Raw genomic sequence first — 24267 nt, forward strand, 5'->3', positions numbered from 1 at the left:
TATTTTTAAAATTTAAGATGTTTCATCAATATAAAGTTTATGAAAAACTTATAACCATAAATTCTTCTCTGAAATGTACTAATTATGTATGATTCTTTGTGTACCATGGGTGGCTCCTTCCAGCCACATGTACTTGATTTTACACAGTCATATTATGTTATACTTTAATTTTTAACATTATTATACATATACATCCCCATATGTTTAAACATTTTTTCATCCTTAGCAACCTTCTTTTTTAAATTCATTAATTGTGAGAAAGAGGGAGAGAGAGAGCGAGAAAGAAAGAGGCAGCATGAGTCGGGGATGGGCAGAGAGAAGGGGAGACAGAGAATCCCAAGCAGGCTCTGCACTGTCAGCACAGAGCCTGATGCAGGGCTCGAACTCATGAGATCATGACCTGAGCCGAAATCAAGGGTCGGATGCTTAATCAACTAAGCCACCCAGGTACCCTGCAATGTTCTAAAGGAATAAATACCTTACTAATCCACTTGTGGGCTGTTATTCACTAACTTATCAAACGCCTTATAAGTTATTTTCTCTCTCCCCTGCACACACACACACTTGGCTTTTTTTTTTTTTTAGTAAAATATGACACCTTTTATTTGTTCTTGATTTATCAGGGGTAGGCAAGGCCAAGAAGTAGACCCATATTGAGTATTTATGTAATTTAGTCCATACATATTTACTGAGGAACTACTATATGCTGAGCACTGAAAATAAAATAACGCAAGCCTAGAAATAATTCCTGCCCTTGTTGGGCTTACAGTCTAGTGGGAAAGATAAATATAAAATTGTGCCACCAAAGAGCAAATGGTGGGAAAGGGCCTGCAATCAGGACATTTAATCCAGTTGGGAAAGGTCAGGGTGACTTTCCAGAGAAGTGACAACTCAGCAATAGGAAAGGGATGAGCCCTAGAGGACCAGGCAAAGGCAGGAGGGAGGACTGGTCCACGGCAGTCTGTGACCACCTCATCTACAGGCTTCCACAGATGGCACCTTCCAGTCCTGCATAAGGGTCTGTCACACGGCCCTGAGCAGCTCTTTCTCTGCCCTATTCCACCCCCCAACTGAAATTATTTTTACCCCCTTTCTTGGAGTCTTTGCCAACTTCTGCAACTGTCCTTGAAATCTGATGACCAGACACAGAGGTCCAAAAGAGAATATATCACTGTTACATTTAAGGAATTAAAAAAAAAAAAAAAATCACTGGGGCGCCTGGGTGGCTCAGTCGGTTGAGTGCCCGACTTCGGCTCAGGTCATGATCTCACAGTTTGTGAGTTCAAGCCCCGCGTCAGGCTCTGTGCTGACAGCTCAGAGCCTGGAGCCTGCTTCGGATTCTGCGTCTCCCTCTCTCTCTGCCCCTTCCCTGCTCATGCTCTGTCTCTGTCTCTCAAAAATGAATAAACATTAAAAAAAAAAAATTTTTTTTTTAAATTGCTTTAACATTTAACACATAAGACTGACATGTTTGCCTGCTTTTGCCCTGGGTGCTTGAGAGCTCATAAAGAATAATGGACTGCTCTTTAAACTCTAAAGTACAATACACATGTGTGTGAAAGAACTTGCCACGATTAGGCCTGGAAGTCTTTGCATCTGGTGAGCAGAGTTGGCGGCTACTAAGCTGGGTCTCAGTCTGATTCCCTAGGATGGTGGAGGCGAGAATGAAAATGAAGGAGGCTAGGGAAAAGGAATCAGGAGAGTCCCTATAACTACTCTCAGAGGGATCACTGTATATGCTGTTAAGTGAAACAAGCAAGGTGCAGAGGACAGTAAGAAGGAGAGGGGGTTCAAGTACATCCATATATTTGCTTATGATTCCAAAAAGAAACAATGGAAGAACGCAAACTAATGAAAATAGTTACTTGTCGGGTAAGGAGAGCATAAGGAAGAGGGGAAAGAAGAATGAAGTGAAAGAAAGTTTCTTTTTATATTTTTTTAATTTTTTAAATGTTTTTATTTATTTTTGAGACAAAGAGAGACAGAGCATGAGCAGAAGAGGGGCAGAGAGAGGGGGAGACACAGAATCTGAAGCAGGCTCCGGGCTCTGAGCTGTCAGCACAGAGCCCGACACGGGGCTCGAACTCACAGAGTGTGAGATCATGACCTACACTGAAGTCGGACGCTCAACCGACTGAGCCACCCAGGCGCCCCAGAAGGTATCTTTTTAAATAGAGAATCACAGCCAATAAATGCAGAAGGAGTAACAGAATTAGAACTCACCATTTTATAACCCTTAATTTTGTTTAAAAAAAAAAATGGATCTAGGTAATAATCATCTAAGGCTTCTAAGGCCACTACAAGAAAGGTTGATAAAAACTTCATAAATGACGGTTCAGGCTCGCAGCACCCAAAACCATTCTTTCCTGGTAATAGGAAAAGCAGATACACGCCTCCGGATGGGATATAATAAGAAATACATAGCACCACCAAAGTATTATTCTTGCCAAGAAAAGAAAAAAAACTGAACGTGAATCTAATCAAATGTCTACATCGAACTCTAAGTTTATAGAAATAGGAACAAAGGAACGTGTTTCGTGTCACCACAATGATACAATCCGCCAAATCCAGGATTTATGAAACTACAGCTTCAACAAATAAAGGGCCTTCTTAAAAAGTAGGTTGAGGGGCTTCTGGTCCAAGACCACAACGTGGGAAGACCCAGAACTCACCTCTTCCACAGACGCTCTAACCCTCCACCTATTTACAGTGAAATTCCTCCTGAAGAAGGGCCAGCTGAACAGCTGCTCCACGACAGGAGGCAGAGAGACCACAGAGAGAACGGCAAGAGAGATGGGGAACAGTCACAGCGGGAACCCCTACCCCCAATGCCGCAACTGCAGCAGGAGGGAGGATATTGAAGGCACAGTTAAAAAAAAAAAGCGGTAGTTGAACAGGGCAACTAGAATATAAAGGATCCAGCCTTAGGACTCTGCCGGACAGTGGGAGCTGCTGAAACTCTTGGGCTGGCTAGCACTCCTCCGCCAGCCGAATTACACAGCCAAGAGCAGGGTCTGGGCACCAGAGCTGGCCTGCCACCTCCCCTAGCACATATGAGCCCCAGCTATCCCACCACCGCGGCCCCAACACAGTGCGTATTGAGACACCCCTGGTCAGCGCTCACTGCAACTCCAGCCATCACAAATGCAAAGCATCCCGGAACACCCCAGGCTGCCACCACCACTGTGCCAGAGTTGCTGGGTCACCCCCGGCACAAAGCACCCTGGCACCCCCTGGCCCATGCCCACCTCAGCTCCAGCTGCCCCACCAGGGTGTTCCTGTGCAGAGTACCCTAGGAAACTCGAGCCCATGCCATGCCTCAGCTCCAGCCACCTCGCAGGGGTGCCCCTTCCTGGGCCATCCAGGGTCTCCTGGTCCGTGCCTGCTTCAGCTCCAGATGCCCCCAAGGGCACTCCTGTGCAGACACCCTGGGACATCTCAGCCTGTACCCACTTCACCTTTAGCCGTCCTGCCAGGGTGCCCTCTGCACAGAGAGTTCCAGGACCACCCCAGACGGCACCGACTTCAGCTCCAGCCATCTCCCCAGGACAGTTCCAGCATGGAGTACCCCGGAACCCCCTGCCCATGACAGCCACAGCTCTGACCAGCCAGCCTGTGAGAAGGTGGGGAAGGGACAGTAAAATATCTTCCAAACTGAGAAGGTGCTTTGTGACCAGAAAACAAAGCAGGTGAACCCACGCAATTTATAGAGTTTTATCCAGGGTAACTTACTGACAGGGGGAATCCAGGGGCCAATGATTCAGGCAGCTGCCACATGGCTACTTTCCACAATGTCTGGACCTTAGTCCCCAGATTTTATAAAGCGAAGGGGTGTGCAAAAGGGCACTGTAGTGAGATCAAAGGGTTCACATGCACTTCAAAGGGTCTGCATACACCTAATTGATAGCTGGCCTTTAATTAGATCTCATGGTGCCACCTGCGCATCAGGACTGGGGCGCCTGGGTGGCTCAGTGGGTTGAGCACCCAACTCTTGATTTTGGCTCAGGTCAAAATCCTGAGGGTGGTGGGATTGAGCCCCACGTTGGGCTCTGCACTGAGCATAGAGCCTGCTGAAGATTCTCTCTCTCTCTCTCTCTCTCTCTCTCTCTCTCTTTCCCTCTGCCCCTCTCCTCCACTTGCTCTCTCTGTCTTTAAAATTAAAGGAAAGCAGAGGTGGGGGGGAAGGAAGGAAAAAGACTATGTTATCTCTAACAGATCTCTAACAGAAGCAAGCTTCTCTCCATCCCAGCCTTGGTGGGCATTTCTAACGTGTATATATTAGTCTCCAGGGGGCTTGGAACACGTAGCCCCGAGAGCGGTCACCTGACGAACGTGAACACGATGGAGGGCCAAAGATGAAGCCAGCATTGCCAGCCTTCCTGCACTTGACAGTCGCCAGGCGCACACCATCTACACAGAGGACAACCATATACAAGATTATCCCTTCAAGTTTAGAAGCAGCTGTTCCATCTAAGTCACACAAACACAGAAAGTCAAGCAAAATGAGACGGGAATACGTGCCAAAGAAAGAAAAAGACAAAGCCTCAGAAAAAGAACTAAATGAAACCGTGATAAACAATGTATCTGACAAAAAGCTCAAAGTAATGGTCATAAAGATGCTCACCAGGCTGGAGAGGAGGGTGGAGAAACTCAGTGAAAACTTCAACCCAGAGAAAGAAAATGTAAAAAGAAACCAGAATTGAAGAATACAATAACCGAAGTGAAAAATGCACTGGAGAGAACCAACAGCAGATTGGCAGATACAGAGGAATGATTAGCAATCTCGAAGACAGGGTAATGGAGAGCAACCACGCTGAACAGCAAAAAGGAAAGAAAAAGATACAGGAGAGCAGGTTAAGGGATCCCTCAGACAACATCTAGTGAACAAATATTCACATTATAGGGGTCCCAGAAAGAGAAGAGAAAAAGGGGCAGAAAATTTACTTGAAAATATAATAGCTGAAAATATCCCAGACTGGGGAAAGAAAGAGACATCCAGGTTCAGGAAGCACAGAGAGTTCCAAACAAGACGAACCCGAGGAGGTCCACGCCATGACATGTAATGACTAAAATGTCTAAGATTAAAAATAAAGACTGGATTTTAAAAGCAACAAGAGAGAAGCAACCAGTCACTACAAAGGAAACCCCATAAGCCTATCAGCTGATTTTTCAGCACAAACTTTTCAGGCCAGAAGGGAGTGGCATGACATATTCAAAATGTTGAACGTTAAAAACGTACAACAAAGACTATCCTACCCAGCAAGGTTATCACTCAGAATTGAAGGAGAGATAAAAAGCTTCCCAGAAAAACAAAAGTGAAAGGAGTCCATCATCACCAAATAGTCCTCAGAAGGAATATGAAAGGGACTTCTTTGAGCGGAGAAAAAGTCATAATTAGAAATAAAATTATGAGAGGAGAAAAATCTAGGAGTAATAGCAAGCAAACAGTAAAGGTAGTGGAGTCATCACTTATAAAGCTTGTATGAAGTTGAAAAGACAAAAGAAGTAAAATCAATTATATCTAAAAAATTAGCTAAGGACTCACAAAATAAAAAGATGTTAAATATGGTAACATATATAAAATGTGGAGGGGAGAGTAAAAATGAAGTTCTTTTACAATGTATTCAAACTTAAGTGACCATCAACTTAATATAGACTGCTATATACTTAGGATGTTATATATGAACCTCAGGTTAACCACAAATCAAAAATCTTTTATGATACACAAAAAAACAAAGAGAAAGAAAGCCAAGCATAACATGAAAGAAAACAGTCACAAGGAAAGATAGCAAGAGAAGAAAAGAACAGAAAAGAGCTACAAAATAACCAGAAAACAATTAACAAAATGACAGTAGGTTCAGACTTATCAATAATTACTTTAAATGTAAATGGTCTAAATGCTCCAATCAAAAGACACAGGGTGACAAATAGATAAAAAAAAAAAAAACAAAAAAAAACACCCCTCTCTCTGCTGCCTACAAGAGACTCACTTCAGATCTGAAGACACATACACACTGAAAGTTAAGGAAGGGAAAAATATATTCTGTGCAGATGGAAGCAAGAAAAAAAAAAAGCCAGGGTGGCAATACTTATATCAGGAAAAACAGACCTTAAAACAAAGACTGTAACAAGAGACAAAGAAGGGCATTACATAACGATAAAGGGATCAATATAATAAGAGGATAGAACTATTGTAAATATCTATATACCCAATATTGGGGCATCTAAATATACAAAGCAAATATTAACAGAAATAAAGGGAGAAATTGACAGTAATATGATAATAGTAGAGGACTTTTTAAAAACGTTTATTTATTTTGAGAGAGAGAACACAAGCAAGGGAGCGGCAGAGGGGGGGGGCACAGAATCCGAAGCAGACTCCAGGCTCTGAGCTGTCAGCACAGAGCCCCACGCAGGGCTCGAACTCACAAGCTGTGAGATCATGACCTGAGTCAAAGTCAGGTGCTTAACTTACTGAGTCACCCAGGAGCCCCAGAATACACATTCTTTTCAAATGCACATGGAACATACTCCAGGATAGAGCCCATGTTAAGCCACAAAACAACTCTCAATAAATTTGAGAAGAGTAAAGTCATATTAAGCATCTTTTCCAACCATGACAGTACAGAACTAGAAATCAATTACAAGAAAAAAGCTAGAAAAAACACAAACACGTGGAGGCTAAATAACATGCTAGTAAACAACCAATGGGACGATGAAGAAATCAAAGAGGAAATAAAAGAAATAGACTGAGACAAATGAAAATGAAAACACAATGGTCCAAAATCTTTGGGATGCAGTGAAAGTGGTTCTAAGAGGGAAACATACAGCAATACAGGCGTACCTCAAGAAATAAGGAAAAGCTTACCATAGTCTTCTCCCTAATTTTGTATATAGTTTTAAAATTCCATGAACCACTTTAAAAAAATAAGGAAGCTGATGAAGTGGGAGCTGTAAGGAAATAAGATTTTTGTTTTAAGTAAGCTCTGTGGCCAGTATGGAACCCAACACAGGGCTTTGAACTCACAACCCTGAGATCAAGACATGAGCTGAGATCAAGAGTCAGAAGCTTAACGTGCTGAGCCACCCAGGTGCCCCAAGAAATAAGATTTTTACCTCATAAACTGGCCCAACTTCATAATCTGTGAAAAATCCGATTGATGGTTTAGCAAGAAACACTGGGGTATCAGCACAACTGTGGGAGGGCAAAAGAGGGGAGAAAAGCTGTTAATTTCATCCATGTGCTTCATGTAAAATAAATACACCCAAACCGGGGCGCCTGGGTGCCTCAGTCGGTAGAGCACCCGACTTCGGCTCAGGTCATGATCTCACAGTTCTTGGGTTCAAGCCCCGCATCGGGCTCTGTGCTGACAGATCAGAGCTGGAGCCTGCTTCAGATTCTGTCTCCCTCTCTCTCTGCCCCTCCCCTGCCCGTGCTCTGCCTCTCTCTCTGTCTCTCAAAAACAAATAAACGTTAAAAAAATTGTTTTTTAAATAAATATACCCAAACCATCAGAGATATTCACAAGATGTCATTTACTGGATTTTGTTCCTGTTGTTGAAGCAGGTTACAAAATAATTTTACCCCACGATAGAATCTTTGTGAAGATACGTACAGCTGCGTGTTTCATTTTCAATATGCATAGAAGGCTTCAGCTTTGGAAGCTCACATAGCAACATCCTAAACTGGGTTTTTAATATGGGTGCTGGTTTTCTTTGAAAATATTAATTTTCTCATTTTTCTTAATAAAAAGATATTTGACTTATAAATGTTAAATAGTTTTAAGTCCATTAAAACTATGAACTCATAAAGCAATTCACTCCCTTCACGAGGACAATTAATGAAATAAGCCAAAGGCACTCACTGAAAGAAAATCACAATGTATGTTTGTTATTTGTCATTAATTAAATTTTACGTATTTTTATTCTTGAGTTTCTATTCCAAGACATAGTGCAACAGAAGAACATGTGGCTACGGAGATTCCTCCCATGTGACCAAGACTGTTCAGATGTGAGCAGAGGACCAACACTAACCCGATTCCTCAAACCCCCGGCAGGTCAGAAAAGCACAGTCCAGGCCTCTGGGGGATGTCCGAAGGCCAGGCCTGTGGGGAGCCCGGAAGCCCTGTTCTGCTCTGATACTGACACCCTGTCCCCCAAAAGTCTAGGATCCTCCATATCCCAGGCCAGACCCAGGGCCTTCTGGGCCCTCCAACGGGTCTGACTTTCTGATCATACAAGTCAGGGAAAGACCCACCTCTCCACTGGCTCTCCACTCTGGAGGTCTCCTGTCAGCACTGGCTTCTTCGGAGGAAAGAGGAGAGACGTGCCTCCACGTGGAGTGTTAGGAGGGAAAAACCGGGGGTTTTTAAGGAAGCGGATCCGACTGTCCATTCTGGCAAGCAGAAGTCGCTCCAGTTCTCTCTGGGGCACAGGTAAGTGGTTCATCCAATTCTTATTCTTGGGCGGACCTGTTTTCTTTGAAACACACACACACAAAATAGAGAGTCAATGACAGGCAGGGGGACTGTGTGTGCTGGCATTTGGCCAGCTGCACGACCCACGGGTAATCAGTGCAAATCCTCCCCCCTATTTCGCTGTGGATCCACAACATCCTGTGTCACCTGGAACTCCTTCCCCAACCCCCACAACCTCCCTGTGCCCACTGCCCCCACACCCCACCGCGCCCAGGCTTCCACACCAACCTGGACAGTCTTGCGCTTGGCCTCTAAAGATGAGTCCCATGTCAGGCTGTCCACAGTGTAGTCCAACTCCTCGTCAGACTTAGTGAGCATCTTCCTGCAGGGATCTTCAAGCTTCTTGGTCAGGTGCTTCTTTGGGACAGAACGCTTCTCACAACTGAATGTGAGTTTTGAACATCCAGGGACAGAGACGCCTATGGCACCAAAGAACCAAACTGAAAGCTCCCACAGATGAAGTGGACATTTCTAAGATGCCTAAATAAAACCACCAAAGCCACTTTGAACTTTTTCCTCAACTTTCACATTTATTATACTAGATATAATTGCTCTTCAGCACATAAATTATCCCTGGGACTTATTCTATGTACTTGAGACTTAGGAAGAGAGTGTTACAGTATTTGATTGTCAAACATGGTCAAAGAACATGAGTAGATCGCTGCCTGCCTGTCCGCCTCTAACGCAGGTACACATACCCTGTGTGTGAACTTGCTTTTCAAACAGTTCACAGGAGAAATCAAAGTTTGTATTAGTTTTGTATACGTATAAGTTCATCCCCAAAAGGTTAAAGGAGAACGCTCATTGCTAGCAAGAATGCAATGAAACTGGCAGCGGTGCAAAACTTGGTAAATCCTCAATACATGTTAACTCTATCCTTATTCATCTGCATAACACCGAATTTCCAACTACCTTCACAATATTAAGTGGCTTGGTATCGTATGACACTTAATTCTGCTACCTCTCTCTGGTCTGCCTTCTCTGTGCAGCTCAGGTCGTCAATGGAACTCTGTTCTCATCAGCACCCTTGATTCTCTGATCACAACCTTCCCACCCCAAATACCCTTCTTGGCTCCAAAGCCTCAGACTGGGTGGCTGGTGAGCTCATCTTCAAAGCCTGGTACCGCTGGGCCATCTTGATATGTGGCCATGGAATCCACAGAGCAACTTCCCCCTGTCCATACACTGACTCTCCCAAAAGTCCACCTCCCTGCTTAAACCCACAACCAAGCTCCCACCCCACTCACTCTCAAAAGATCTTGCCTCCCACATTACAGGAAACCGGCTCAACATCACATACACATCGTTCTCTGGCTCCCTACTCAGTCTTCCCACCATACTCATTAAAGGAAAAAAAAAGTTGTTATTTTCCTACATGGGGTATGGAAAAACCCCACGGTCCATGTTGTGACTCCGTCAGGAATTTGCTCCCTTACTTATCTAGGTTTTCAGACACTCCCTCTCTTGGTTCATTCAACCACTTTTCTTTTTTGAGAGAGGGGGAGTGAGTGTGAGCAGGGGAAAGGCGAGGGGGGGTGGAGAGAGAATCCCAAGCAGGCTCCATGCTGTCAGTGCACAGTCTGACGCAGGGCTCGAACTCACAAACTACGAGACTATGACCTGAGCCGAAATCAAGAGTCAGATGTTTAACCAACTGAGCCACTCAGGTGCCTCCAGCTACTTTTCTAAACATTTTCATATCTCTCGGTGTTGAGCAGCTAAGAAGAATGCATATTCCACCCTGAGGAGTTGAGACTTTGGTCTTGCAGGTGTTAGGGAGTTAGAGAGGAAGTGGAATGCTTAGAACTGACCCTCCCAATAGTCATTATCAAATTAAACGAAAGGGGAAAAAATCCGTGGGGAAATGGCAGCCAAGGTGGCCCGTGCAGTCCTGCTACAGAACACCCCTGGAATGATACCAAAGGCTCGAACAGAGTACAGAAGCATTACCTTTAGGTGCAGCGCAAAATGGTACGATATCACTGTAGTAATCATCCGGGCAGATCAAATGATGCTTCTGTAGCAACACACTGTCCACACACCATCTGAAGATAGTCTTCACTACATAGAAGGGAATAAGGACAAAGGTGTTTCAAGCATTACATTAAAGAACCTGAACCCCAAGTTTTTCATCCTCCAAACCTAAACCAGCTCACAAACTTCTTTCTCAGAACCCTGAGCAATCTTGAGATTAAAGAAACTAATCGTCAAATGATTACCAGCCACTTAAAAGAAGGCAACCATCAGACAAGGCTGTGTTGTGGTATTATTTGAGCTAACATACTGTGTGACTCATGGAGAGGTCTGTTAACAAAATATAATTAAGGAAAGTATGGTAGATCAAATAAATGGCCCCAACCCCTCACCCTTCTCTATATCCACACCCTTTGCCATATGACTTTGCAGTTCCTACAAGTAGAGACAGAGTACATTTCTTCACCCTTGACTTTGGCTGTGTGGTGTACTTTGGCCAATGTTGGTAGGGGTTTGCATAGCTGAGCCTACTCTCTTGAGCCTTTGCCATCATGAGAAGAGCTTCCCTGCCCCTGAGAAGAGCTCCTGCCTCTTCACCTTGGACTCTAGCATGAATCCATGTTAAGCAGACTTGAGCCCAACGTGTAGCAAAGAGCCAAGTTCAGCTGGGCCCACAGCTTAAAGCTGGTCTAGCCAGCCAAGACTGGCTAGATCAGCCAACCCCAAAACAGATCTACTGACAGACAAAAGAGTAAAATCTCATTTAATGAAGTGGGAAGTCAAGCGTTAATATCCATGGTTGTTGTTGTTGTTGTTATTGTTGTTTTGCCTCTCTCATCCCTGAAATGCAGCTAGATCAACACCAAACCATCTTACACACCTAGAAAACTGATCTGAGGATTCACACAACAACCTGCACAACATGAACCACAGAACTCAGCAGGTATGTGGCGTGGAGAGGGGAACTCGGGGAGAGAGAACTTTGGAGGGCAGGGAGCTGTTTTTGCTTGTGAGGAGAGGACAGAGACGGGGGGGGTGGGAAAGTACAGGAAAAGCACTCCTCCTGAAAATAGCTGGAGAGAAAGAGAAAGAGTGGCAACACCTATAAGGGACTGAACACGAAAGGGAGAAAGGAGAGGGTTTAAATACCATTAAGACTCTATAAACAGGGGAGCACAGAGTCTGTGACTCTGCAACTTGATACCTGGCAGAGCTCTGGTGGGAAGGGCGAATTCCCAGGAGCACACAGCAGAGTTCGAGGGGTCTTTGGGCAACACAGGCAGAGGCGGTTCCCCTGCTGAGAGGACATTTGGTAGAGGCTGTGAGGCCTCCCACAGGCAAAGTTTCCAGTGGACCCTGGAGAACAGCCACGTTTGTTGGTGTTGGAACAAGGATGTTAAGGGTGAAGCCTGGTGCCAGATGTGTGTTGTGATTTCCCATAATCCCTGAAACACTGCTGCTACACGATCCTGTGAACTTTCTCTGGGGCAGGCTAGTACCCAGCCACAGTCTCTGGGCATCTGCAGCATTGCGGTCATGTGAACGAACATTCTGGGGGGTGGGCCAGCTCATGGAGACTCATCCCCAGAAGGTCTGAGCTGGTCAAAACTGCAGGACCCTCAGCAGTGAGTTTTATCTCAGCCCCATCTGAGATAAAGCTTAGGAGGGAGGTGCCACCTAGCAGGGCGATGGCTTGGTCGTGGACAGTGTAGAAGTGGGGAATGGACAGAAGCCTGAGACAATGGAGGAGTGCTTGATTGCCAGCTGGGGAGGGTACAGAGTTCTGATACTAGAGACTGGGTAGGTGGGTGACGCCATTTGACCCCTCCTGTGCATGCGCGTACACACATATACGTGAAACAACGATCCACCCCAGTAAGCAGCACCATCTATGGAGAATGGAGCTACTACACCAAGCCCCACCCAACTGGGCCAACTGTGCTCTAGAGGATCACCACAAATCTCTCTGCCTGCTAGTTTACGGCCTATAAAGTGCTTCATAGTTTGATTTCTAGGGGAAACTGGATGTAATTTCAATCACATTTCATTCTGTTTGCTGGCCCATCATTTCAAATTTTTTCCTTTTCTTATTCTTCAATACAGAAAGAGGAAAAAATTTATTTTTATTTACCATTTTCATAAAAAATATTTTTCTTAATTTTTCTCTACTATATTTTTTACTTCTTTGTAAATTTTCCTAATTCTATTTTTACTTTCATCATTTCATTTTATTCTAGTTTATTGTATTCATTTTTAAAAATGTTTTTATTTACTTTTGGGAGAGAGACAGAGCATGTGCGGGGGGGGGGGGGGGGAAGGGGGTAGAGAGAGGGAGATACAGAGTCCAAAGCAGGTTCCAGGCTCCAAGCTGTCAGCACAGAGCCCAACACAGGGCTCGAACCCACGAACTGTGAGATCATGACCTGAGCTGAAGTCGGATGCTCAACCGACTGAGCCACCCAGGCGCCCTTAATTGTATTCATTTTTTTAAATTTTCAAATGATTTTTTTTCCTTTTTTTTCTCTTTTCTTTTCCTTTTTTGTCTATTCTATCGAGATTCTTTCAACAACCAGACCAAAACACACCTAGGATCTAGCATCCTTCATTTGATTTTTTTGTGTTGTTTTTAATTTCTTAATTTGTTTATTTATTTTATTGTATTAATTCTTTTTCTCCCTCAAAATGATGAAATGAAGGAATTCACTCCAAAAGAAAGAACAGGAAGATATGACAGCTTAATCAACAGAGATACAAGCAAGATGTCTGAACCAGAATTTAGAATCATGATAATAAGAATACTAGCTGGGGCTGAAAAAAGCATAGAATCCCTTTCTGTGGAGATAAAAGTGGTAAAATCTAGTCAGGAGGAAATTAAAAAATGTTATAACTGACACGCACTCTCAAAGAGATGCCATGACAGCAAGGATTGACGAAGCAGAGCAGTGAATCAGCGATATAGAGTATAAACTTTTGGAGAATAATGAAGCAGAAAAAAAGAGGGAAACTGAGGCAAAAGAGCATGATATAAGAATTAGAGAACTCAGTGACTCATTAAAAAAGGAATAAAATCTGACTCATAGGGGTCCCAGAAGATGAAGAGAGAGAAAAACGGGTAGAAGTTTTATGTGAGCAAATCACAGTGGAAAACTTTCCTAACCTGAGGAATGACACAGACATCAAAATCCAGGAAACACAGAGACATCCAATTAGATTCAACAAAAACCAACCATCAACAAGACATATCATAGTCAAATTCATAAAATACACAGACAAGGAAAGAATCATGAAAGCAGCAAGGGGAAAAAAGTCCTTAGTCTACAAGGAAAGACAGATCAGGTTTGCAGCAGACCTATCCACAGAAACTTGGCAGGCCAGAAAGGAGTGGCAGGATATATTCAATGTGGAAAATTGGAAAAATATGCAGCCAAGAATTCTTTATCCAGCAAGGCTGTCATTCAAAATAGAAGGAGAGATGAAAAGTTTCCCAGACAAAAACTAAAGGAGTTCATGACCACTAAATAAGCCCTGCAAGAAACTTTAGGGGGGTACTCTCTGAGGGGAGAAAAGATGGAAAACAACAAAAACAAAAAAGACCAAAACCAACAAAGACTAGAAAGGACCAGAGAACACCACCAGAAACTCCAACTCTACAGGCAACATAATGGCAATAAATTCATATCTTTCAGTATTCACTCTAAATGTCAATGGACTAAATGCTCTAATCAAAAGACATAGGGTAACAGAAGGGATAAGAAAACAAGCATCTATATGCTGTTTACAAAAGACCCATTTTAGACCTAAAGTCACCTTCAGGTTGAAAGTAAGGGGATGGAGAACCATCTATCATGCTAATCATTGCCAAAAGAAAGCCAGAGGAGCTATACTTATGTCAGACAGTCTAGATTTTAAAATAAAGACTGTAACAAGAGATTAAGAAAGGCATTATAACTAAGGGGTCTATCCACCAAGAAGATCTAACAATTATAAACATTTATGCTCCAACATGAGAGCACCCAAATATATAAATCAATTAATCACAAACATACAGAAACCCATTGATAATAATACCATAATAGTAGGGGACTTCAACATCCCCACTTACGGCAAATGGACAGATCATCTAAACAGGAAATCAACAAGGAAACAATGGCTTTGAATGACACACTGGACTGGATGGACTTAACAGATATAGTCAGAACATTTGATTCTAAAGAAGAATACACATTCTTCTCAAGTGCACATGGAACATTCTCCAGAATAGATCACATACTTGGAACATAAATCAGTCCTCAACAAGTACAGAAAGAACAAGATTATACTGTGCATATTTTCAGACCACAAAGCTATGAAACGCAAAATCAACCACAAGAAAAAATCTGTTAAGACAACAAACACTTGGTGACTAAAGGACATCCTACTAAACAATGAACGGTCTAACCAAGAAGTTAAAGAGGAAATTAAAAAGTACACGGAAGCCAATGAAAATGATAACACCACAGCCCCAAAACTCTGTGATGCAGCAAAAGTGGTCGTAAGAGGGAAATATATAGCAATACAGGCCTTCCTAAAGAAGGAAGAAAGATCTCAGATACACAACCTAACCTTACACCTTAAAGTGATGGAAAAAGAACAGCAAATAAAACCCCAAACCAGCAAAACGGGGGAAATAATAAAGATCAGAGCAGAAATCAATGCTATTGAATCCAAAAAACAAACAAACAAACAAATAAACAAAACAGTAGAACAGATCAATGAAACCAGGAGCTGGTTCTTTGAAAGAAATAACAAAATTGATAAACCCCTAGCCAATTTGATCAAAAAGAAAAAGGAAAGGACCCAAATAGATAAAATCATGAATGAAAGAGGACAGATCAAAACCAACACGGCAGAGATACAAACAATAATAAGAGAATATTATGAGCAATTATATGCCAATAAATTGGGCAATCTGGAAGAAATGGACAAATGCCTAGAAACATATAAACTACCAAAACTGAAACAAAGAGAAATAGAAAATTTGAATGACCTATAACCAGTAAAGAAATCAAATTTGTAATAAAAAATCTCCAAAAAACCCAAACAACAACAACAACAACAACAACAACAACAACAACAAAACAAGAGTCCAGGGCCAGATGGCTTTCCAGGGGAATTCTACCAAACATTTAAAGAACAGTTAATACCTATTCTTATGAAGCTGTTCCAAAAAATAGAAATGGAAGGAAAACTTCCAAACTCATTCTATGAAGCCAGCATTACCTTGACTCCAAAACCAGACAAAAACCCCACTAAAAAGGAGAACTACAGACCAGTTTCCCTGATGAACATGGATGTAAAAATCCTCAATAAGATACTAGCCAACCAAATCCAACAATACATTAAAAGAATTATTCACCATGACCAAGTGGGATTTAAATCTGGGATGCAGGGCTGGTTCAATATCCACACATCAATCAGTGTGATTCTTCACATCAATAAAAGGAAGGACAAGAACCACATGATCCTCTCAATAGATGCAGAGAAAGCAATTGACAAAATACAGCACCTTTCTTGATAAAAAACCCTCAAGAAAGTAAGGATAGAAGGATCATATTTCAAGATCTTGAAAGACCCAATGCTAATCTCATCCTCAATGAGGAAAAACTGAGAACTTCACCCTAAGTTCAGGAACGTGACAGGGATGTCCACCCTCGCCACTATTATTCAACATAGTACTGAAGTCCTAGCTTCAGCAATCAGAAAACACAAAGGAATAAAAGGCATCCAAATGGGCAAGGAGGAAGTCAAACTTTCACTCTTTGCATATAACATGATACTCTATATGGAAAACCCAAAAGATTCCACAAAAAAACTGCTAGAAATGATGCATGAGGTCAGCAAAGTCGCAGGATATAGAATCAATGCACAGAAATCGGTTGCATTTCTATACAATTGTAAAGCAATAGAAAGAGAAATCAAGGAATCAATCCCATTTACAATCGCACCAAAAACCATAAAATATCTAGGAATAAACCTAGTCAAAGAGGTGAAAAATCTATACACTGAAAACTATAGAAAGCTTGTGAAAGAAATTGAAGAAGACACACACACACACACACACACACACACACACACACACACGGAAAAATATTCCATACTCATGGATTGGAAGAACAAATATTGTTAAAATGTAGACACTACCCAAAGCAATCTACATATTCAATGCAATCCCGATCAAAGTAACACCAGCATTCTTCACAGAGCTAGAACAAACAATCCTAAAATTTGTATGGAACCAGAAAAGACCCCGAAGAGCCAAAGCAATCCTGAAAAAGAAAAGTGAAGCTGGAGGCATCACAATCCCGGATTTCAAGATGTATTTCAAAGCTGTAATCATCAAGACAGCATGGTGCTGGCACAAAAACAGAGACTCAGGTCAATGGAACAGAATACAGAACCCAGAAATGGACCCACAAATGTATGGCCAACTAACCTTTGACAAAGCAGGAAAGAACATCCAAATGGTGCTGGGAAAACCATACAGCAAATGCATTAGAATGAACCTGGACCCCTTTCTTATACCATACCCCAAAATAAACTCAATATGGATGAAAGACCTAAACGTAAGACAGGAAGTCATCAAAATCCTAGAGGGGAAAGCAGGCAAAAACCTCTTTGACCTCGGCCGCAGCGACTTCTTTCTCAACGCGTCTCTGGAGGCATGGGAAACAAAAGCAAAAGTGATCTATTGGTATCTCATCAAGATAAAAAGCTTCTGCACAGCGAAGGAAACAATCAGCAAAACTAAAAAGCAACCTATAGAATGGGAGAAGATATTTGCAAATGACATATCAGATAAAGGGTTAGTATCCAAAATCTATAAAGAATTTATCAAACTCAACACCCAGTAAACAAATAATCCAGTGAAGAAATGGGCAAAAGACATGAATAGACACTTGTCCGGAGAAGACATCCAGATGGCCAACAGACACATGAAAAAATGCTCAACATCATTCATCATCTGGGAAATACAAACCAAAACCACAATGAGGTACCACCTCACAGCAGTCAGAATGGCTAACATTAACAACTCAGGCAACAACAGATGTTCGTGAGGATGTGGAGAAAGAGGATCTCTTTTGCACTGCTGATGGGAATGCAAACTGGTGCAGCCACTCTGGAAAACAATATTTAGGTTCCTCAAAAAAGTTATAAATAGAACTACCCTATGATGCAGCAATTGCAGTACTAGGTATTTATCCAAGGGATACAGGTGTGCTGTTTCGAAGGGGCACTTGCACCCCAATGTTTATAGCAGCACTATCGACAATAGCCAAAGTATGGAAAGAGCCCAAATCGTCGACGGATGAGTGGATAAAGAAGATGTGGTGTGTGTGTGTGTGCGCGCGCACACACACACACACACGCACACACACACACACAATGGAGTATTACTCAGCTATCAAAAAGAATAAAATCTTGCCATTTGCAATGACGTGGATGGAGCTAGAGAGAATAATGCTAACCAAATCAAATCAGTCAGAGAAGGACAAATACCATATGATTTCACTTATGTGTGGAATTTAAGATACAAAACAGATGAACATAAGGGAAGGGAAGCAAAAATAATATAAAAACAAGAAGGGGAACAAAACATAAGAGACTCATAAATACAAAGAACAAACTGAGGGTTGCTGGAGGGGTTGTGGGTGGGGGGGATGGGCTGAATAGGCAAGGGGCACTAAGGAAGACACTTGTTGGGATGAGCACTAGGTGTTATACATAGGGATGAATCACTGGAATCTACTCCTGAAATCATGATTGCACTATATGCTAACTTGGATGTAAATTTACAAATTAATTAATTAATTAAATTTTCCAAAAAAAAATATCCATGGTTGATGATCCAAGGAAGAGTGGTAGAGACACATTATTTAGATGTATCAAGAAGAATCAAAGCTGAAAATGGCCACCTTTGGCAAGTGGACTGAGGTTGGGAGAGGTGGCACGGAGGATTTTTTTTTTTTAGAGCATTTTTAGGTTCTTAGCAAAATTGAGAAAAAAGATGTCCCATATACTCCCTGCTCCCCCCCACACACACAGCCTCCTGCATTATTAACGTCCCCACACTAGAGTGGTATGTGTGTTACAATTGACGATCCCACACTGACACATCATTTTCACATAAAGTCCTTGGTTTACATTACAATTCACTCTTGGTGGTGTGTATCTAAGGGTTTAGACAAATTTATAATGTCATGCATGGGGGACGGCTTTTTATATTTCATCCGAAGCTTCTCTAAACCATTTGAGTTTTTAAAATCATGTATATGAAGAGTTTGATTAAAAAATAAGGAATAAGTAAGATGAATGGAAGACTCAGAAGTCTTCAAAGTTTGTTGTTTGCTGCATTAACCAACATGGTGCCTGTAACTGGCCTTGCCCTTTGGAGTTTCCCTATAACCCAGGATATAGGTGAGACAAGTGAAAAATATGTGTTTCTCCCATGATATTTGTTAATTTAGGAGTTTCAAGATTTTGCTTACTGTTATAATCAGGGTTCAATGACGAAAACAGAAATCACTCTCTGTAGATCATATATAAAGAGCTAAATGTAGGGGATGATGGAAAGGGAGACAGAATGTCAGGGAAGCTATTGCTACCAACTTCGGCCAGCAGTACTGAGGTAGGGAGTTCTCAAGAAGTTATCTGGAAGCTGCTGTGAAATTCACAGCTGCTCAGTTATCTGCCTGCTACTGCTTCTGGAGAACAGTGACCTCCCCTTCCAAAACTCGCCCAAATCTCCCATGAGTGACCTAACCTGGAAACCTCGGGGAAAGGTGCATTCTGGGAAACGTGGTCCTTGGCCTCTCCTATGCAATAGAGACCTCAGCAGAGGGTGGCGGGAATGCCAAGTTCTGTTCCATCCCAGTTCCCAACGACTTTGGTATTGGCCTATTTGAAATATTAAAAGATAAAACTTCCATACAAAGGGCAGGGGGTGTGTGGGATGGAGACGTATCCCCTTCTCTTCTGATACCATTCCCTCCATGGTCCTACCCCAGGTTGTGGGCAGTTAGGTGTTATGTCTGCAGAAGCAGGGGGCAGTTCATTTGTCAGATCTTTGGAAAGTCTCTCTCCGTGTCTGGCCTGGATTATGTACCAGGTGAGCCTTGGAAAACCCTGCACTGGCCTCGTGACCATCCTCCACCACCTGGGAAGAGTGGGCTGCCTACACCGACCCTATACTCTTGAGCATGGCTCTGTTCCATTCCCTGAGAGATAATGTGGGCAATTTACCAGCAATGGAAGGGAATGAAAGCACAAGATGTTCTGATCCTCTCCCCGCCTCCCCTCCCCGACTGGAGAATTCACATGTTTTCCACCTTGTGACATTTAGCAAATAGAGAAAGGCGGCCTCTGTGCCTAAAAAAGAAAGGTTTCAGGGGAATGTCATCATCATCAATCACCGAAGTTATAAAAAAGGTTTGGGGCACCTGGGTGGCTTAGCTGGTTGAGCGTGTATTAATTTCAGCTCAGGTCATGATTCCAGGGTCATGGGAATGAGCCCCAAGTCAGGCTCTGCATTGAGCGTGGAGCCTGCACCTACTTATGATTTCCAATCTCTCTCTCTCTCTCTCTCTGTCTCTCTCTCTCTCTTTCCCCTGCCCCCCGCCTCTGCCCCTCTCTCCCCAACTCACACACTCTCTAAAACTAAAAAAACTTCCTGGGTCACCTCATGCTCCTCCATTCCCCCCACCTGCCACCCAGAAGCAGGAACCAGAGGGATGTCCATGGAACTGGATTAAGATCTCTACTTCTGCTACTTTTGAAATAAAAAAAGAGAAACGTTACCAGCGGAAGGCTGAGAAACCAGAGCAGATAATGTCTCATTATAACTATATTATCTTGGGTAAAAAATAAAATGAAGGTCATTGAAAAACTCCCCTGACTGAGGTTGCTCAGTTCTCAATGTTTTATTTCACTTTCACTTAAAAACAACCAAACATTTCATCCCCCTTGATCTCTAGCCAGAAGAATCCCACCAAGACAAGAAGAGCATCAGACTTCTGGGGCTCAGGGGACATCAGGCAACCAATAATACCTCCTGAGAATCTGCTACCAATAAGCTCTGCCAAGTCCACGGTGGAGGGAGGGGTGCTGGCAGCTACACAACTCTGCTGTGGGGTGGGGGGCACAGGACGAGATACAGAATGTGCACCGAGTGTTCACTTTCCACTGGGCTGGGCCTCAGAGGTGGCAGGCCTGACCAAGGTTAGGGCCTCATACCCAGGGCCACGCCTTGAGGGAAGGCATCTACACCTGTGGGACACCAGGCCTGCTCTGGTCACCAATCCTTCCTCCTCCTCCTGATAGAAGCTGAGCTCTGACAGCAGACTCACTCAAGTTCAAATGTGGGCCCCAGTACTTCTGAGTTATGGGAATTTAGGGAAGTTATTTGACCCTTTCTCTCAGTTTCGTTCCTGTAGCTATAAACTGGAGAGGAAACCTACTTCGCAGGGTTGTTGGAAGGATTCAGCGGGATAACCTAGGCAACGCATCTTACACAGCATCTGGTCCCTAGGAAGACCCCGTAAGTCTAATGCCTTTCTAAGCCACTCTCTTCCACCTCTCCCTCCCTCTGGGCCACAGATATGCGGTCTCCCAACCCTAAAAGCACAGTCCCTTCTTCCTATTGCACCAGAAAGTGATGATTTTCAGGGATGCAGGAGGGTAGATCAAAGTCTTTGGGGACAATAAAGGGAACCAGGCCTCCTTGGAGAAATGGCTGATTGCAGGTCCGGGGCAAGAAGATAAAGCCTGGAACATCTAACCATTCTAGAAAATAAGGAAGTTATCAAAGACAACTGCTATTGTATCAAAAGAGTTAGGAGGGAACTTGAAAAAGCTCCAATAGGCCCAAGATGGGACAATGTGAGCATTAATAAAGATAATAAATACAACTGTAGTTATGAAATCCACAAGTTCATAATGATACTAAAAATCAACCAACACACCTCATTAGTCACTTTTGGAAATGCTCGGGGAACAAACTCGTTATTTTAAAAACCAGAAAGAATTAATCCTGCCCATCAATGATAATCATAGTAGTTGCTGAAAAGCTTCCCCATGGAGTAGAAGTACCCCATACCATTAGCGTGTCATTATAATTTACAGCCCCTAATGAGATAATGGATCCAGGCAAAGGTTGCCAGCATCATGAAGAGAGAGACATCAGAAATCAAGTGCCTCCCGAAGGCAGCACACAGCAAGACCTACGAAGAAGTCTTGCCCTTTCGCCCACAAAATAATCGAACCTAGGCCTCATGAAGTCTCTAGAACTACTCACTCAATTGCAGGAAATACAGGAACCAGGAGACCAGGTTAAATGACACCACAATATTGAAATCAGCAAAACCAAGACGACGGACAAGTCTACAGGAAAACAACCCAATTTCTTTAACAAAGAAATTGATCAAAGAGAGTGTTGCCATCGAGGTGGCTGTCTGAGAAAAAGGTTCTCAGTGAATGCTGGCGGGTGTGGTGACGGAGCTTTGAGGAGGAAGGAGAATCGGTGAAATCTGACCGTACCTCTCCACGAATACTCATCAGCTGTAGTTTAATTTGGAGAATTTAATGGGGAAAACCACAACAGATGCCAGCTTGACCAGGTGGTCCAGGTTACCATCACCTGTGCCTTCTGACGGCCGCAGTGAGAAGAGCACCGCACGCCTACTGTTGGTGTTGCCAAGAGGGAGTCTGAATCCGGCCACAAGGAAACATGAGAGCTACAGAATGAAAGGCCGGCCAAGAACATCAGGAGAGGAATCTGAGACGGCCAGAAGCCATCTCCCCCCTTAGACAAGAGCTGCACTGGCAGAAGCAGCCTAAAGTAACTGTTCTGGAACGCTGGAGTCTACAGAAGACTTGGAACTTCTGGGGAAGACTTGGAGGTAAACAGCGGCTAACTTCAACTCAGCAGAGCGGCAGCTACCCAGCCACCATCCCACCCCCATGGCAAACATCTGTGGGTGCATTCCTGGCGCAACTTGCACAGTTTGCAGGAGCCTGGGTGAGCAAAGAGGGCTCCATCTTCCAAATACCAGGTATCTGTGCTCTGATTTCGCATTACTGCTTCTGACCACAAAGGTGCCTACAAAGAGGCCAGCGGCCATTGCGGTGGGCCCTCCTCCACAGCTGCAAGCCCCTCCTCCTACAGAAGTGACTTCTAGGCAATTTAAAGGGCTGGTGCCTTTTTCCTCCCATTCATCTTCCTTTTTCCCCTTTTGGGAACCAGATATTAAGGACTAGGACATTCAAGGGGCACCTGGGTGGCTTAGTTGGTTAAGTGGCCCACTTTGGCTCCGGTCATGATCTTGCGGTTCATGAGCTTGAGCCCTGGGTCAGGCTCTGTGCTGACTGGTCAGAGCCTGGAGCCTGCTTCAGATTCTGTGTCTCCCTCTTTCTCTGACCCTCCCCCACTTGCATTCTGTCTCTTTCTCGAAAGTTAATAAACATTTAAAAATGTTTTTTAAAAAAAAAAGACTAGGACATTCAAAAACAACTGCAGATGTGGACAAAATTAGAACTTGACTGCACACGTCCGGGGAAAGGCTGAGAAAAGACCTGAGAAGACCTTAAGTTTATACCTCAGGCTGACCCTTGGCACAGACAGCCTACAACAATTTTTTAAAAAGCAAGAACAATAAACAAAAATGACAAGTTCTAGAGAAGGAGGACAGTCTGATTTCTACAGTTAGCACATTATTAGATTCAAATATCCAGTTTTCAACAACAACAAATCACAAGAGGGATACCTGGGTGGCTCAGTCAGAGAGCACGTGACTCTTGATCTCATGGTAGAGTTGGGTGTAGAGTTTAGTTTAAAAGAAAAAAATCACAAGACAAAGAAATAAGAGAGTGTGGCCCATTCAAAGGAAATCAATCAACCAACAGAAACTGTCCCTGAAAAAGACCTGATTACAGATATACTAGACAAAGACTATAAAACAACAGTCTTAAGATGCTCACAGAATGACAGGAAGATGTGGAGAAAGTCAAGAAGGTGATGTATGAACAAAATGTAAATATCAATAAGGACAATGAAAACCTAAAAAGAAACCAGAAAGAAATGTTGAAGCTGAAAAGTACCATAACTAGAAATGAAAAATTCACTATCAAAGAGATTCAAAGTCAGATTTGAGCAGGTAGAAGAATCAATGACATTGAAATAGAACAATGGAAATGATCAAGTCTGAGGAACAGAATGGAAAGACTGAAGAAAAGTGAACAGAGCCTGGGGGACCCACGGGACAGCATCAAGCCGACCCACACACACATGTGGGAATCCCAGAAGAGGGGAGAGAAAGGGGCAGAGAGAATATCTGAAGAAATAATGGCTGAAAACTTCCCAAATGGGATGAAATACATGAATGTAAACATCCAAGCAGCTCAGTGAACTGTAAGTAAGATGAACTCAGAGACTCACAACAAAACACACTAATCAAGCTTTGAAAGACACAAAGAGTGAATCTTCACAGCAGGAGAGCCACTCAGCACATATAAGGGCCCTCAGTAAGGTGGTCCGCAGATCTCCAAGAATTTTGGAGGCCAGAAGGCAGTGGGACAATGTGTTCAAAGTGTTAAAAGGCGAAAACTGTCAACTAAAAATCCTGTATCTGATAAAACCGTCCTTCAAAAGTAAGTAAGAAATGAAGACATTCACAGATAAACAAAAGCTGAGGGAGTCTGTTACCATGAGGCCTGCCTGCAAGAAATGCTGACAGAGTCCTGCAAGGTGAAATGAAAGGACACTAGACAGTAACCTGAAGCTGTA

The 24267-nt window shown here is 43.1% G+C and overlaps 1 protein-coding gene across 3 annotated transcripts in view; it reads right to left on the reverse strand.

Annotated features, from left to right (window-relative positions):
- Positions 1-24267, reverse strand: part of DLEC1 (DLEC1 cilia and flagella associated protein) — an 89714-nt gene that overhangs the window by 54646 nt on the left and 10801 nt on the right. For all 3 annotated transcript variants that reach the window (XM_027040685.2, XM_027040684.2, XM_053221677.1), the window contains exons 3-6: positions 10428-10538; positions 8706-8896; positions 8258-8478; positions 7117-7195 (exon numbers count right to left, since the gene is read on the reverse strand). In XM_027040685.2, coding sequence (XP_026896486.1) covers positions 7117-7195; positions 8258-8478; positions 8706-8896; positions 10428-10538 — 602 coding nt within the window. The remainder of the gene's footprint in view (positions 1-7116; positions 7196-8257; positions 8479-8705; positions 8897-10427; positions 10539-24267) is intronic.

Source organism: Acinonyx jubatus, chromosome C2, assembly GCF_027475565.1.
Source record: "Acinonyx jubatus isolate Ajub_Pintada_27869175 chromosome C2, VMU_Ajub_asm_v1.0, whole genome shotgun sequence".
In the NCBI taxonomy this organism is placed as follows: Eukaryota; Metazoa; Chordata; class Mammalia; order Carnivora; family Felidae; genus Acinonyx; species Acinonyx jubatus.